This window comes from Puma concolor, chromosome A1 (assembly GCF_028749965.1).
Source record: "Puma concolor isolate L17-30 chromosome A1, mPumCon1.1.hap2, whole genome shotgun sequence".
Lineage (NCBI taxonomy): Eukaryota > Metazoa > Chordata > Mammalia > Carnivora > Felidae > Puma > Puma concolor.
Window position 1 is genome coordinate 174,076,325 of NC_141667.1, and position 14,830 is coordinate 174,091,154.

At 37.6% G+C, this 14,830-nt stretch overlaps 1 protein-coding gene across 4 annotated transcripts in view; it reads left to right on the top strand.

Annotated features, from left to right (window-relative positions):
- Nucleotides 1–14,830, top strand: part of UGGT2 (UDP-glucose glycoprotein glucosyltransferase 2) — a 195,987-nt gene that overhangs the window by 145,070 nt on the left and 36,087 nt on the right. For all 4 annotated transcript variants that reach the window (XM_086709349.1, XM_025924004.2, XM_086709355.1 and 1 more), the window contains 4 exons: nt 1,230–1,309; nt 7,703–7,886; nt 12,959–13,117; nt 13,470–13,555. In XM_086709349.1, coding sequence (XP_086565475.1) covers nt 1,230–1,309; nt 7,703–7,886; nt 12,959–13,117; nt 13,470–13,555 — 509 coding nt within the window. The remainder of the gene's footprint in view (nt 1–1,229; nt 1,310–7,702; nt 7,887–12,958; nt 13,118–13,469; nt 13,556–14,830) is intronic.

Sequence of the window (14,830 nt, forward strand, 5' to 3'; positions counted from 1 at the left end):
ATTTTAGTGTATAAATACCTATTCCTACAGAGTCATTATTCAGAAAAAAAAAAAAAAAACATTGCTTACCTCCGAAGTTTTTATGTAAAGGTAGAATTTAGGAATAAAATAGGAATTTAAATGGAAATATAAAATATGGGATTGGATCCCAGTTTATGTGATTGGAAATAATAACATGTTTCCTTCTGAGCACCTCAGCACTTCATATAATTTATTATTTCTTACCATAATGAAAGTTTATGCTATAAAACATAATTTATTGGAAGAAATGGATAGTTTCTCATTGAACACTTGAGAAAAACAGTGCCTCAGTGACCTCTGTTGTAGCAAATATGAGGAATGATAGAATAGGAAATAGGGCTCTGAAATCCTTAGTCTGTCCTGATTCCTTCTCAAGCCTGTTCTTTCCTGTTCTATGTGCCTTTTCTCATCCTTCTGTCTTTCTCTATGTCCTCTGTTGACTAATATCTTTCAAATCTGCACTGACTTGCCTTCTAGAGGTAGGGACTACCAAAATTAATAATTCTTCTACATCATATGCCCCAGGAAAAGAGACAGTATTTCCTCTGTATGTAGCTAGGAACTTCCTACATCTCTACCACGTGGGCAGAATTCCAAATGGACTGGGGCACCCTGGCCATTGTTGCCATGAGGACAGCACTTTGTATTCACATGTCATAGTTCCAGCAATTATTTTACTTGTTCTTCAATACTAAGGAAATATGGAGACCATGAAAGAAAGTCACATTAGGCAAAAGGGAGGCCGCATAACTCTTGAGCAATGAAATCAACTGTCTGGATTCAAATCTGACCCTGGCCATGATTTATTGTGTGATCTTGGGTGAATTACTACTACATTTCTCTGTGGCTCAGCTGTGAAGGTGGTCTCCTCTAAAGGCTGTTGTGAGGATCACATGAGATAATGAATATCAAGTGTGAACGCAGGGCACCTGAGTAGCTCAGTCAGTTAAGTGTCAGACTTTGGCTCAGGTCATGATTTTTTGGGTCGTGAGTTCAAGCGCTGCATCAGGTTCACTGCTGTCATCACAGAGCCTTCTTCAGATCCTCTGTTCCTGTCTCTTTCTGCCTCTTTGCCACCCCTTCTCTCTCAAAAATAAATAAAACATTTTTTAAAGGTGTGAACACAGTGCCTGGTGCATAGTAAATGCCTAATAAATGTTAGATATTAAGATTATTTAATATAAAATATGGGAATTTTTTTCTAACAGGTACTTGGCAAGATTATCAACATGAAGATAAAGTTGTTCATGAACTGTAGGGGTAAGCTTTCAGAAGCCCCTTTAACCAGGTGAGTCTGAGTGAACATAATTTCATTTCAAAAAGTTTGCAGATGCTAAGACTAAAAGAAAGGACCATAATTACTGGGTCTGTTTTTTTTTTTCTTCACAAGATGGTTAACTGAAAAATCAGAAGACCAAAAATAATTCACTAACCTTAATGGACGCAAAAGTATAATAACCAGTAAAATTGATCTGACATAATTACAGTATTTACATGGATTTATGTTTGTCCATGGGTATTTTTGAAAATGTGATGTAGAAATACCTATATAAAGTTGAATTAAACCATTTTTGTGTTTGTGTACTTTCAGTACTTCAGAGCTGAATTATCAAAATGAACTTTATGATATTGTCTCATTTCTTATTTGGAAGTATTGAGATGTAGTTAGTGTAGAATAATCTTTTAATAATACAGAAAATGTTTATTGTTATATGCAATTAAAAATTTTTATATATAATTTATTGTCAAGTTAGTTAACATACAGTATATATGGTGTGCTCTTGGTTTGGGGGGTAGATTCCTATGATTCATCGCTTACATACAACACCCAGTGCTCATCCCAACAAGTGTCCTCCTCAATGGCCATCACCCATTTCTCCCCTTTCTCCATCCCCTCTGTCAACCCTCAGTTTGTTCTCCACATTCAAGAGTCTGTTATGGTTTGCCTCCCTCTCTGTTTGAAACTATTTTTTCCCTTTCCTTCTCCCATGGTCCTCTATTAAGTTTCTCAAGTTCCATATATGAGTGAAAACATATGATATCTGTCTTTCTCTGAATGAGTTATTTCACTTAGCATAATGCCCTCCAGTTCCATCCACATTGTTGCAAATGGCAGGATTTCATTCTTTCTTATTGCCAAGTAGTATTCCATTGTATATATAAAACACATCTTTATCCATTCATCAGTTGATGGACATTTGGGTTCTTTCCATGATTTGGCTATTATTGAAAGCACTGCTATAAACATTGGGGTACATGTACCCTTTTGAATCAGCAGTCCTGTATTGATTCAGGCAGGATCAATTGCTGGGTCGTAGGGTAATTCTATTTTTAATTTTTTAAGGAACCTCCACACTGTTTTCCAGAATGGCTTCATTAGTTTACATTCCCACCAACAATGCAAGAGGATTCCTGTTTCTCCACATTGTCCCCAGCATCTGTTGTTTCCTGAGTTGTTAATTTTAAGCACTCTTACTGGTGTGAGGTGGTATCTCACTGTGGTTTTAATTTGTATTTCCCTGATGATAAGTGATGTTGAGCATCTTTTCATGTGTCTGTTGGCTCTCTGGATATCTTCTTTGGAAAAGCGTCTGTTCATGTTTTCTTCCCATTTCTTCACTGGATAATTTGTTTTTCGGGTGTTGAGTTTGGTAAGTTTAATCCTTTATCTGATATGTCATTTGCAAATATCTTCCCCCATTCCATCGGTTGCCTTTTAGTTTTGTTGATTGTTTCCTTTGCAGTGCAAAAGCTTTTTATCTTGATGAGGTCCCAATAGTACAGTTTTGCTTTTATTTCCCTTGCCTTTGGAGACGTGTCAAACAAGAAGTTGCTGCAGCTGAGGTCAAAGAGATTGTTTTTCTTCTCTGGGGTTTTGATGGTTTCCTGTCTCACATTTAGGTCTTTCATCTATTTTGAGTTTGTTTTTGTGTGTGGTGTCAGAAAGTCGTCCAGTTTCATTCTCCCAGCACCATTTGCTAAAGAGACTGTCTCTTTTCCATTGGATACTCTTTCCTGCTTTGTCAAAGATTAGTTGGCCATACATTTGTGGGTCCAATTCCAGGTTCTTCATTCCATTGGTCTATGTTTCTGTTCTTGTGCCAGTACCATGGGGTTCTATCCTTCAAGAAGAGCTAAAAATTATAAATGTTTATGCTCTCAACTTGGAAGCACCCAAATACATAAATCAGTTAATCACAAACATAAGCAATCTTATTGATAGGAATACTATAATTGCAGGGGACTTTAATACTCCACTTACAGCAATGGACAGATAATCTAGGCAAAAAAATCAATAAAGAAACAATGGCCTTGAATGATACACTGGACCAGATGGATTTGACAGATAGATTCAGAACTTTTCATCCAAAAGCAGCAGAGTATACATTCTTCTAGAGTGTACATGGAACATTCTCCAAGATAGATCACATGCTGGGTCACAAAACAGTCCTCAAACATATAAAAGAATTGAGATCGTACCATGCATATTTTCTGTTCACAACAGTATGAAACTTGAAATCAGCCACAGAAAAAAAAATTGGAAAGCCTCCAAATGCATGGAGGTTAAAGAACATCCTACTAAAGAATGAATGGGTCAACCAGGCAATTAAAGGAGAAATTTAAAAAATACATGGAAACAAGTGAAAATGAAGACACGACAGTCCAAACCCCTTGGGATGCAGCAAAGGAAGATACATTGTAATCCAGACCTATCTCAAGAAACAAGAAAAATCCCAAATACAAAAACTAACAGCATACCTAGAGGAACTAGAAGCAGGACAGCAAAGAAACCCCAAAGCCAGCAGAAGAATAGAAATAGTAAATATTAGAGCAGAAATAAACAATACAGAATCAAAAAACAAAACAGAACAGATCAATGAATCTAGGAGCTGGTTTTTTGAAAAAAACAGACAAAATTGATAAACCCCTAGCCAGACTTCTCAAAAAGAGGACCCAAATAGATAAAATCACAAATGAAAAGAGGATAGATCACAACCAACACCACAGAAATACAAACAATTATCAGAGAATACTATGCAAATTATATGCCAACAAACTGGACAACCTGGAAGAAATGGACAAATTAGACACCTACACACTACTAAAACTCAAATGGGAAGAAATAGAAAATTTAAACAGACCCATAACCAGCAGAGAAATTGAATCAGTTATCAAAAATCTCCCAATAAGTAAGAGTCCTGGGCCAGATGGCTTCCCAGGGGAATTCTACCAGACATTTAAAGCAGAGTTAATGCCTATCCTTCTCAAGCTGTTCCAAAAATAGAAATGGGAGGAAAGCTTTCAGACTCATTGTATGAAGCCATCATTACCTTGATTTGCAAACCAGAGACTCCACTAAAAAGGAGAATTACACGTCAATATCCCTGATGAACATTGGATGCACAAATTCTCAACAAGATACTAGCAAATCAAATTCAACAGTATATCAAAAGAGTTATTCACCACAATCAAGTGGGATTCATTCTTGGGCTGCAGGGCTGGTTCAGTATTTGAAAATCTATCAGTGTGATACATCACATTAATAGAAGAAAGAATAAGAACCGTATGGTCCTATCTTGGATGGAGAAAGCATGTGACAAAATACAGCATCCTTTCTTCATAAAATTCTCAAGAAAGTCGGGATAGAAGGAACATACCTAAACATCATAGAAGCCATATATGAAAAGCCCACAGCTAATATCATCCTCAATAGGGGAAAAACTGAGAGCTTTCCCCCTGAGATCAGGAACACAACAGTGATGTCCACTCTCAGTTGTTTAACATAGTGTTGGAAGTCCTCGCCTCAGCAATAAGACAATAAAATGAAATAAAAGGCATCCAAATTGGCAAGAAGAAGTCAAACTTTCACTTTTTGTAGGTGACATGATACTCTACATGGAAAATTGGAAAGACTTCACCAAAAAGTTGCTAGAACTGATACAGGAATTCAGCAAAGTTGCAGGATACAAAACCAGTGTATACAAATCAGTTATCTTTCTATACACCAATAATGAAGCAACAGAAAGAGAAATCAAGACATCGATCCCATTTACAATTGCACCAAGAACTGTAAAGTACCAAGGAATAAATCTAACCAAAGATGTAAAAGATCTGTATGCTGAAAACTATAGAAAATTTATGAAGGAAATTGAAGAAGACACAAATGGAAAAACATTCAATGCTCATGGATTGGAAGAACAAATATTGTTAAAATGTCATTACTACCCGGGGGCGCCTGGGTGGCGCAGTCGGTTAAGCGTCCGACTTCAGCCAGGTCACGATCTCGCGGTCCGTGAGTTCGAGCCCCGCGTCGGGCTCTGGGCTGATGGCTCAGAGCCTGGAGCCTGTTTCCGATTCTGTGTCTCCCTCTCTCTCTGCCCCTCCCCCGTTCATGCTCTGTCTCTCTCTGTCCCACAAATAAATAAACGTTGAAAAAAATTTAAAAAAAAAAAGAAAAAATGTCATTACTACCCAAAGCAATCTACATGTTCAGTGCAATCCCAATCCAAATTGCCCTGGCATTCTTCTCAAAGCTAGAGCAAACAATACTAAAATTTGTATGGAATCACAAAAGACCCTGAATAGCCAAAGTTATGTTGAAAAAGAAAACCAAAGCGGGAAGCATCACAATCCCAGACCTTAGCCTCTACTACAAGGCTGTAATCATCAAGACAGTATGGTACTGGCACAAGAACAGATGCAAATATTTCACATTAAAACTGTTGAAATAACATGGTCTCTAAAGTGGGGACAAAAACTTACCCGTCTTCCCCTTTCTGAGTCAGGGTCATTATCATTTTGAGCTACCCTTTCTGATAGGAATATGCAGATCTTTCAGGTGTCACGGGGCAAAAAAAAAAAAAAAAAGGCTTGTCAATGTACCATGCAAACACAAGACAGAAAAGTTGCATTCAGTTAGTCCCTTGTTTACTTATTGAATTGTATTTGTTGTAATTGATAAACATAGGTTATTGCCTTGAGCAGATATTTTAAACATGGCAAATATTTTTAATACAGTGTTTGGAAAGCAATAAAATGGGAAATGTAAGGAATTTAGATGAAAATTTAGGGTACATTCATTCCTTTCCTGAGACTCATGTCCTCATATCTCATTCACTTTTCATACTTCTCATTTATCTTGTGTATTTCAAATTTTATTACGTCCCTCTAAATCCAAACAAAAGCTTTCATCTTATTTTAGCCACTAATGGAGAGAGGTCAGTTAGCTCTGTGAGTACAGAATTTTTATTCACACGACTAGAGATGCTCTCCATAGTATCCCTATAAAGAGTAAGAATATTGAACATAAGGAAGCACAATCCATTAGGAAGGAAAGAACTTGACCTAAGGTGAAATGACCGTTAATGTACCAGACAGATGCTTTGAGCAGTTAATAATGCTGCACAACACGAAGACTTTGAAACTGGTTTGGAACTATGGGCTCAACAGAGTATTATTTACTCGGTAGCATCTATCAAGAAAACTAGATGACACATTGGTCCCCAAGCCCTTTGCTTTTAGAATACTGTCCCTCCTTCTCAGACGTGGCACAGGTTGTGGGCACCCTGCTGTGTCTCCCACGTGTCCAGCCTTCCTGCGGGGTAGGGGAAGGGGTGCTGAATCTCCTCTTAGCTAATCCTCCCTTCCTGTTGGAACCCACACTTGCTTTGTCACATAGCTCCTTTGTTCCATGTCTTTGACCTCCCTGCCAGCCCTTTTCTTTCTGTCCTGAGAGTTTACTCAATTTAAGAGAAATAAAAAGGGGCGCCTGGGTGGCTCAGTTGGTTAAGCATCTGACTTCGGCTCAGGTCATGATCTTGTGGTTCGTGAGTTCAAGCCCCACGTCGGGCTCTGTGCTGACAGCTCAGAGCCTGGAGCCTGTTTCAGATTCAGTGTCTCCCTCTCTCTGACCCTCCCCCGTTCATGCTCTGTCTCTCTGTCTCAAAAATAAATAAATGTTAAAAAAAAAATTAAAAAAAAAGAAGAGAAATAAATTGCTCTCTTAGTAACCTCTCCTCTGGAGCCCAGACTTTTTTCTCCTCTTCTGCATTCTTTCTCTTCTCAGCTTCTTCAGGGATGGCTCATACCCCCTGTTCACCCCTCATTCACCTTGTACCTCCCCCTGCACCTTGCCTTTCCCAACACAGAGCTTGATCCCACAACCCTGGGATCATACCTGAGCTGAAGTCAAGAGTCAGATACTCAACTGACTGAGCCACTCAGGTGCCCCAGTCCTATTTGTTTTTAATTGAACTTTCATCAGAATTTTAGCTTGAATTTTATTTGCTTTCTGGTTATCATTTCTCCTCATACAATTAGTGGTGCCAACATTTAATAAAATGGCTGACAAATAGTCAAATCTGAAGAAGGATCAGTGAGCAAATACAGCTCATAATACTAGAACCTACATAAGTCGTTATATCCTAAAAGCATTCTAACCATGTTCATTAAGAAATAATTAACAAGGATATATGATATATACAATCTGGTAATAGATGACAGTGTAAACAGACTGTGTACCATTTATAAGCATCAACTGTTCGGCAGTTACAGTGTGTTTTAGTCTTTTTAATTTGAGACTTTTTGGTCATGTTCGTAAGTGATTTTCAGTTTTTAAATATTTTAGAAGAAATTTCAGTTTTGGTCATAGTATGTATTTTTATTTATGTTCTGTTGACAGCTTTTATCGTTTTGTTCTGGAGCCAGAACTGAGGTTAGTGGGTAATGACATTACTGGACCAGTGGCAAAATTCTTGGATATCCCTGAAGCGCCCCTTCTAACCCTCAACATGATTACTCCTGAAGGCTGGTTGGTTGAAACAGTACACAGCAATTGTGACCTTGATAATATTCACCTCAAGGATGTAAGTTGTCCTGTAAAGTTGTATAAGATAAGAGGAATAGGGTACATTCTTGTCAGCCACTGTAATTGTAAGCAATGACTGATCATGCCATGGCTGCTCCCAGAATTTTCTTCCTTATGGTTCTAGGTCCTGATCCAGTCTTTCCTTTGATTTTTGAGTTTCCTTAATTTACAAATTCACCTTCTCTAGTTTTCCAGGTTCCTAGGTACTCTTACCTTCTTTGTTGCCCCAGACCCCTACTTCACAGGTGCTCCTCTAAGATGAACGACGTAGGAAATATGGAGTTGGATGACTTAGGACAACACCGTGAAATACCTATTTTGCCCCTCAGGTTTTGTTTTTAACTCTGGAAGGAACAGTTTTAGCTGAAACTCTGTTTTGCCTCACAGCACATGGCCAGAGAAAGCAGCCCGAACGAGATTAGGGTAGAAAGCAGGGAACAGGGCGCTCTCAAAACTGCAGGCTGGGTGCACTCCTTCCCACCTGCCCCCTACACTCCCTACCCTACCTCTGCCCACCCTCTGGCCCCACCCCCTGCACCCCCACCCTGTGATCCTTCTCCAGGAAATGTCCAGCCTTCTCTTCCCCACCTATTACATTCCGCCCAGGGCCCACAAAAGGGGAGGAGACTATTTTAAAGTACACTCGGTCTTTCAAAAAATTGGATTCAGAAGTCAGAACTGATTCGTGGCTAATGACATTACTGGACCAGTGGCAGAATTCTTGGATATGACTGAAGCACCCCAAAATACTCCTAAAAACAGAAGCATTTTAGGAGAGCTTACCTAGAGAATAGGTATCCAGAGAAGGGAGCAAATCCCTCCTTCTTAGTGTCTTCCCTCTTGGCTTGGTTCTGCGTAGCCCTGACCTGTTTTCCAGCTCTGAGTGTGGCAGCTTCTTGTAGCTACTGCTCTAACCTAGGCTGTGAACATTTTACCGCTGATAAAATGCTTAAGATTGTTCATCATATTTGTTTCTCATGTGTTACCTTTGTCTAAAGACTTTCCTTCCAGGCAGGTTTCTTCGGATCCAGTTGTGAATAGATTGTGTGGTTTCCCATCACTTCCGGGGAACACACCCACTGCTGTCAGCCTCAGCCACCCAGAGAAGGACCTAAAACCCTGCCATAGCCATCACCAATAATCAGTCCTTCAAATATCGGGAAAGAATAGAAAAGCAGCAAAATAACATAATCCAGGAGAGAAAATTCAGAAATGAGTTTGTCAAAACGTAAAAAACAATCCTGTTTTCTCTGTGATCAGCCAGCTCTCTTAAAGGATTGTCTGGATTCTCCATTAAGAGAGTTCAGTGATCTATACCAATAAGATGAATTTATAAGTTCCAACCCAAATGCTAAAGAGTTTGAGGTGGGAGAATTAACACGGCTTAGAAAAGATTTAAATTGAATCTGTGGTAAAAAGTTAAGCAGCTATTAAACAATTAATGGAGATTAACTACACATTGTTGTGACTAGCGGATACAGCAGTGTCTTTTTAGAAGCTATTAATAAATATACAATGTATATATATTTATATTAAAATATATATTAAAAATTATACAAAGAGCCAGCCAGATGCTTCTAGAAGCTATTTAAATGAACAATAGTTACATTTATTTTAGAAGACTAAAATAAAGAGAAATCGTTTTTTCTGACTTCATAGATTATATGAATAAACCGAAGGAAATTACAAATTCTCGGGGCTATGAAAGTTAACTACTTGTAAGTCTCTTCTCTCCCGCTATGTTCTGTACATACTTCCAGTATGACCCGCAACAATCCTAGAAGAATCTGAAATCACAAAGTAGAGACACTTGTTGGAGTAGAGAGAAGGAGTTGCAGGTAAAAGGGAAAGTACGGCTGACAAAAATGAGGCAGATAGAGATTTGTCCCACGCATTGGCTCGTGCAAGTACTCCTTTGCGTCTAATCCCTGGACGTTTCATAGACACCTAAAAACATTTGATGGCGTAAAACTCTCCCTCACCAGGACTTTTGTTCATGTGTTTATGACACAACCATCATTAATGCCAAAATCGAAGGTGACAGAAGTGGTTCTAGGGAAGCTTAAAGTGAGACAATCCCTCTTCCCTGGAATTTAGAAGTGGTTCTCCTCGGAGCTTCTTATTAGAACTTCATCCGAAGACTCCTCAGTTATATTAAATCACAGCCTGTATCCGAAAGATACCAAAACACCTGAAACACTAGTGTATGTTTACCCCTAAAGAGAAAGTGAGGAATAAAAGATTGCTAAAGGATAGTAGGAGGTGGCTGTGTTAAAAAGGAATTCATAGAACAATGTATTAGCTGCCTCCGAAACAGCAGTACAGTTGACCTTTGAACAACACAGGGGCAGGGCTGCTGACACCGCCCCCCCCACCCCGCCCCAACACACACACACACACACACACACACAGTCAAAAATCTGCATATAACTTTGACTCCTGCCCAAAACTTAACTACTAATAGCCTACTGTTGATGAGAAGCCTTACTTCACATAAGCAATCAACACATATTTTTTATATGTCGTATATATTGTACTTTTCATAAATTACTAATTTTTAAAATTCTTTTTTTATAATAGGAAATTTTATTTCAATATTTATCTTTAACACTATTGTAGTGGTTTTTAAAAACATGGATGTAAATTTTTTTTCATTTAAATCCAGGTTTGTTAACAGATAGTGTAATAATTTCAGGAATAGAATTCAGTGATTCATCACTTACGTATAGCACCCAAGTAAGCTGGAGAAGAAAAACCTGACTAAGAAAATTATACAGGAGAGGACATGCTTTTCCAGTACTGTACTGTATTTATAAAAAAAGAATCCATATGTAAGTGGAACCGTGCGGTTCAAACCCATGTTGTTCAAAGGCCAGCTGTAATTTAATTTTTTCCAAATTTTTACTTAAATTCTAGTTAGTTAACATATAATGTAATTTTAGTTTCAGGAGTAAAATTCAGTGATTCATCACTTACATATAACACCCAGTGCTCATAGTAACAAGAAGGGTCACCTGTAATTTAGATGTCCATTGCCAGTGTAATTGTGAAAGAATTCATATTTTACTACCATAGATAATTGTTAATAAATCCAAATGATAATCTTTATAATTAAACTTATACTTTTTTTAAAGGAAGAAGCTAACTTCCTTACTATTTAGCCACAGAACAATAAACACTTATATTTAGAAATATTAGTATGACCCAAAGTTATATTTGTAAGGTATTAAATTCATGTCTCATATCAATAAGCTAACGTTTAGAACAGATAAGTAAGCACATAAAGGAAATGCAAACATCACAAAAGACCACAAACTCCTGTCCTTGCTAAAAATAAACCTTGATAATAGAAACCAATTTAACTTAAATTACCTTAATGAAATTATTTGAAATGAACTTATAATATTCACTAGAAACAACTCTTTGAAAAATGGATTGTCTGTTTTTGGTGTTGTAGTTTGAGGAAGTCCGTAGAATTGATGTCTGTTATCCAAATCTATAGGGACAAGAGAAAGTTTCACATTAATATATTATAAAATAAAAGTATTACTGGTCTCAAACTGATGTGTATTTGGACTTTGCCCTGATATGTAACTCCTAAAGAAAAATATTTCAGCTTCGTGACCACTGTGAGGTACAGTTCCTCGTCTGTAAAGTTCTGTGATTTTATTTTGACTTCACTCTTCTCCCCTCCTGAGACCGTCTCCTGTGAATGTTTCCTTGCACACGTGGTGCTGTCAGGACTGGGGGCACACGTGCGTGATGTAGGTGAAGCTCATTGCTAGACTAGTAGAAGTTCGAGTAATTCAGATCCCAGCTAACGTTGAAACAAGCACCGTTGTCAAAGAAAGTACTTATCTCTTGTTCTTAAGACCTGAACTTGAAGAGAAATGCTGCACACAAGTATTATCATTCTTTCTGTAGTGATTGTGAGGAAAAGCAGCTATCCAATAGAGAATGTTTTGAAATACTATATATCCTAAACACACCAAAAAATAGTGTCAAAAACTCACAGCGAAATAAAATGATACCGTATAGTGAGCATCACTGTTTCATCTGCTCAACAAAATTACCAAACCATGTAAAAGTCACTTATACCATTTGATTCAGCCTCATGTTTGCTTATGTTTTTCATATCAAGTAGAGAAAAAGTGTTATCCCTAAAATACATTTGCAGTAGAGGGAAATCTGGAAAAAGTCTTAGATCTTTTTTTTTTTTAATTTTTTTTCAATGTTTTATTTATTTTTGAGACAGAGACAGAGCATGAGCAGGGGAGGGGCAGAGAGAGAGGGAGACACAGAATCCGAAGCAGGCTCCAGGCCCTGAGCTGTCAGCACAGAGCCCGACATCGGGCCGAACTCACAAACCGTGAGATCATGACCTGAGCCGAAGTCGGATGCTTAACCAACTGCGCCACCCAGGTGCCCAAAAGTCTTAGCTCTTTAAAAAGAGATTTGTAGAGACAGGGACGTGTTCATAGAAAACTATTTAATGAAACAGCTTTACATTTTCTTAGAAAAAAAATTACAGAAAAGAAAAAGAAATGTGTTATGTGTAATGAATGTTAAATCTGTAGGTAATTTCTGTTTTTTTTTCTCTTTTCCACATTTTTATATTTGCTCAATTTTTTGATGAGCATATTTTATTTTGAGTGCAAAACAATGAAATATTAACTTTTTGTATTACAAGAAAGGTGATAAGTTGGCTTTCTTGCCAGATCTGGAGGAGCTCAAGGGCAACAGCCAATGAAGCAGATTCCTTGAGTTTCCCATCTCACTCTCTCTTGAAGAGATCTGCAAATACTCCCAACTTGATGACATCTTTCCTGACTGTGATATTGGTGCATATATCATGAAGTTGGAGTAGAGCTGATGTCATGGGAAAGGAGAAAAAAACTCATCATGAGTTTTGGTCTTGAAGAAATTGCCTCAACCATTAAGTCACTAGTTTGAAAGACTTGAAGTTGCCCCCACAATACATTGACTGATATTAATTACGTTTATTTATTACAAAATTTATTTTATGAGAATTACTAAACACCAGAAGTAATGACCTGTTTTCCCCCATAGATTGAGAGAACTGTCACCGCAGAATATGAGCTGGAATATCTACTACTTGAAGGACACTGCTTCGATACAGTGACAGAACAGCCTCCTCGGGGTCTGCAGTTCACACTAGGCACAAAAAGTAAACCTGTTGTGGTTGATACAATAGTGATGGCCAATCTCGTAAGTATTATCAGTACTTAATCGATTGTATGTAATTACATGTTTGGGGGAAATCCTCGAAGTTTTCCTGATAACAAGATGAAATAGATTTTATCCTGCTATTGCTGAAAAGCTCCCAGAAAACAAAATTGATCCTTAAATAAGGTAATTAAGTAAAACAAAAATGAAGGGAATCATACTTTCAGGATGTATTATTCAGGCTATTGCAAAATCTCCTTTTTGTAATTCATTTATAGAATTCATCCATTCCAGTTTAGTAAACACTTTCCTGAATGATTCATGTATAATCTTTTTTGAACAATTGAAGGCTTTTAGTCCTATAACTGTGATCATATTTTTCTCATCCTAAAAGGGATATTTTCAATTAAAAGCAAATCCAGGTGCTTGGATACTGAAATTACGCCAAGGAAAATCTGAAGATATTTACCAAATAGTTGGGTGAGTTCTATAAACCACTTTAAAATTTTTGTGTAAATAAGGTTTTAATGTCTTGGATAAGAAGTGAGAGGGTGATTTATTTTTCCTCTACAAAAATTTAAAATATATTTATATTTAGGATTCCCAGGAAAATAAGTATGTGTCCATTTTTTTAAAAAAAAAATTATGCTTCTTGACATGTAGTGAATCCTTTCATTTTGCAGCAAATGGCTTTTACTGAGATACTGTGTTCTTCCAAATCTCATTGAGAATGTAAATTATTTGAATGCTCCCCTTTTTCCCTGCATTAATTCTTTCCCAGTGAAGTCCATGTCCTCTGACTGCTTGCTTAGCTTGTTCCTTTCATTGAAGCTGCTGACTGTCCTTATGTATCCAGTGACTTTTAGTTGCCTAGCATTACTTAAAGATCGAATAGTGCAGTGGTGAACATCCCAACTACCTGGGCTTTTTGGGTCTAGGATAATCGTTGTACCCTCCTCAAAGGATGAGTGTATGGATCAAATGAGTTAACATCTCTAAAGTGCTTGCGATAATACCTGAAATAGGGTAAGAGTCTTCCTCGCTACTACCTCTGCTATCTGGTTGGATGGAGGGAGTTTGCTTTAGATCTTGTGTGGGTCTAGCTGCAGTGTGTGCGACCTGGCTCTACCTGCTCTTGACGGACAGTGGATTCAGTGGCTAAAGTTGCTGGTGTCCGTGAGCAACATTTATGACTGGAAACTCTCGAAAATTCTAAGAAATTTGACATTACTAGCACAAAAATTGGAACCCTTTCTTTTTCCTGGTGGTAACTGTCGGGGATGGCTGTGCCTTCTACTTGGGTTTAGCCACCTCAGCTGGAGAATTGGGAGAAAAAGGGAGTCAGAGGCATGTGTCAACATACTCCTGTAACCATTCAGATTTCCATTTCAGGAAAATGTTCAGGTGTGTGTTCTAAATCTGACTAAGCTCAAAGTATCTACTAATTTGACATCTGGTTGCCTTCCCTCATTGACGAAATTCAGCTTTGTTGCTTTATTGTAAATGTTTTTAACAGCATTTTTCTGTACATAGAATGATACCAAAAAAATTACTGGTCATAGCTATCATACTTGATTTGTTCATGCAATGTCAAAAATTGGACAATGAAATACATTATAATATAAAACACATTCAGGTCATGCAGATGAGCATAATAGACATCTTCAGTTTTATGGGTTTAATACTTCAAATTTTGCTATTTGAAAATAGCTGGTGGATATTGAAAAGTTGTTGGTGTAGAATTCCTTCGATTAT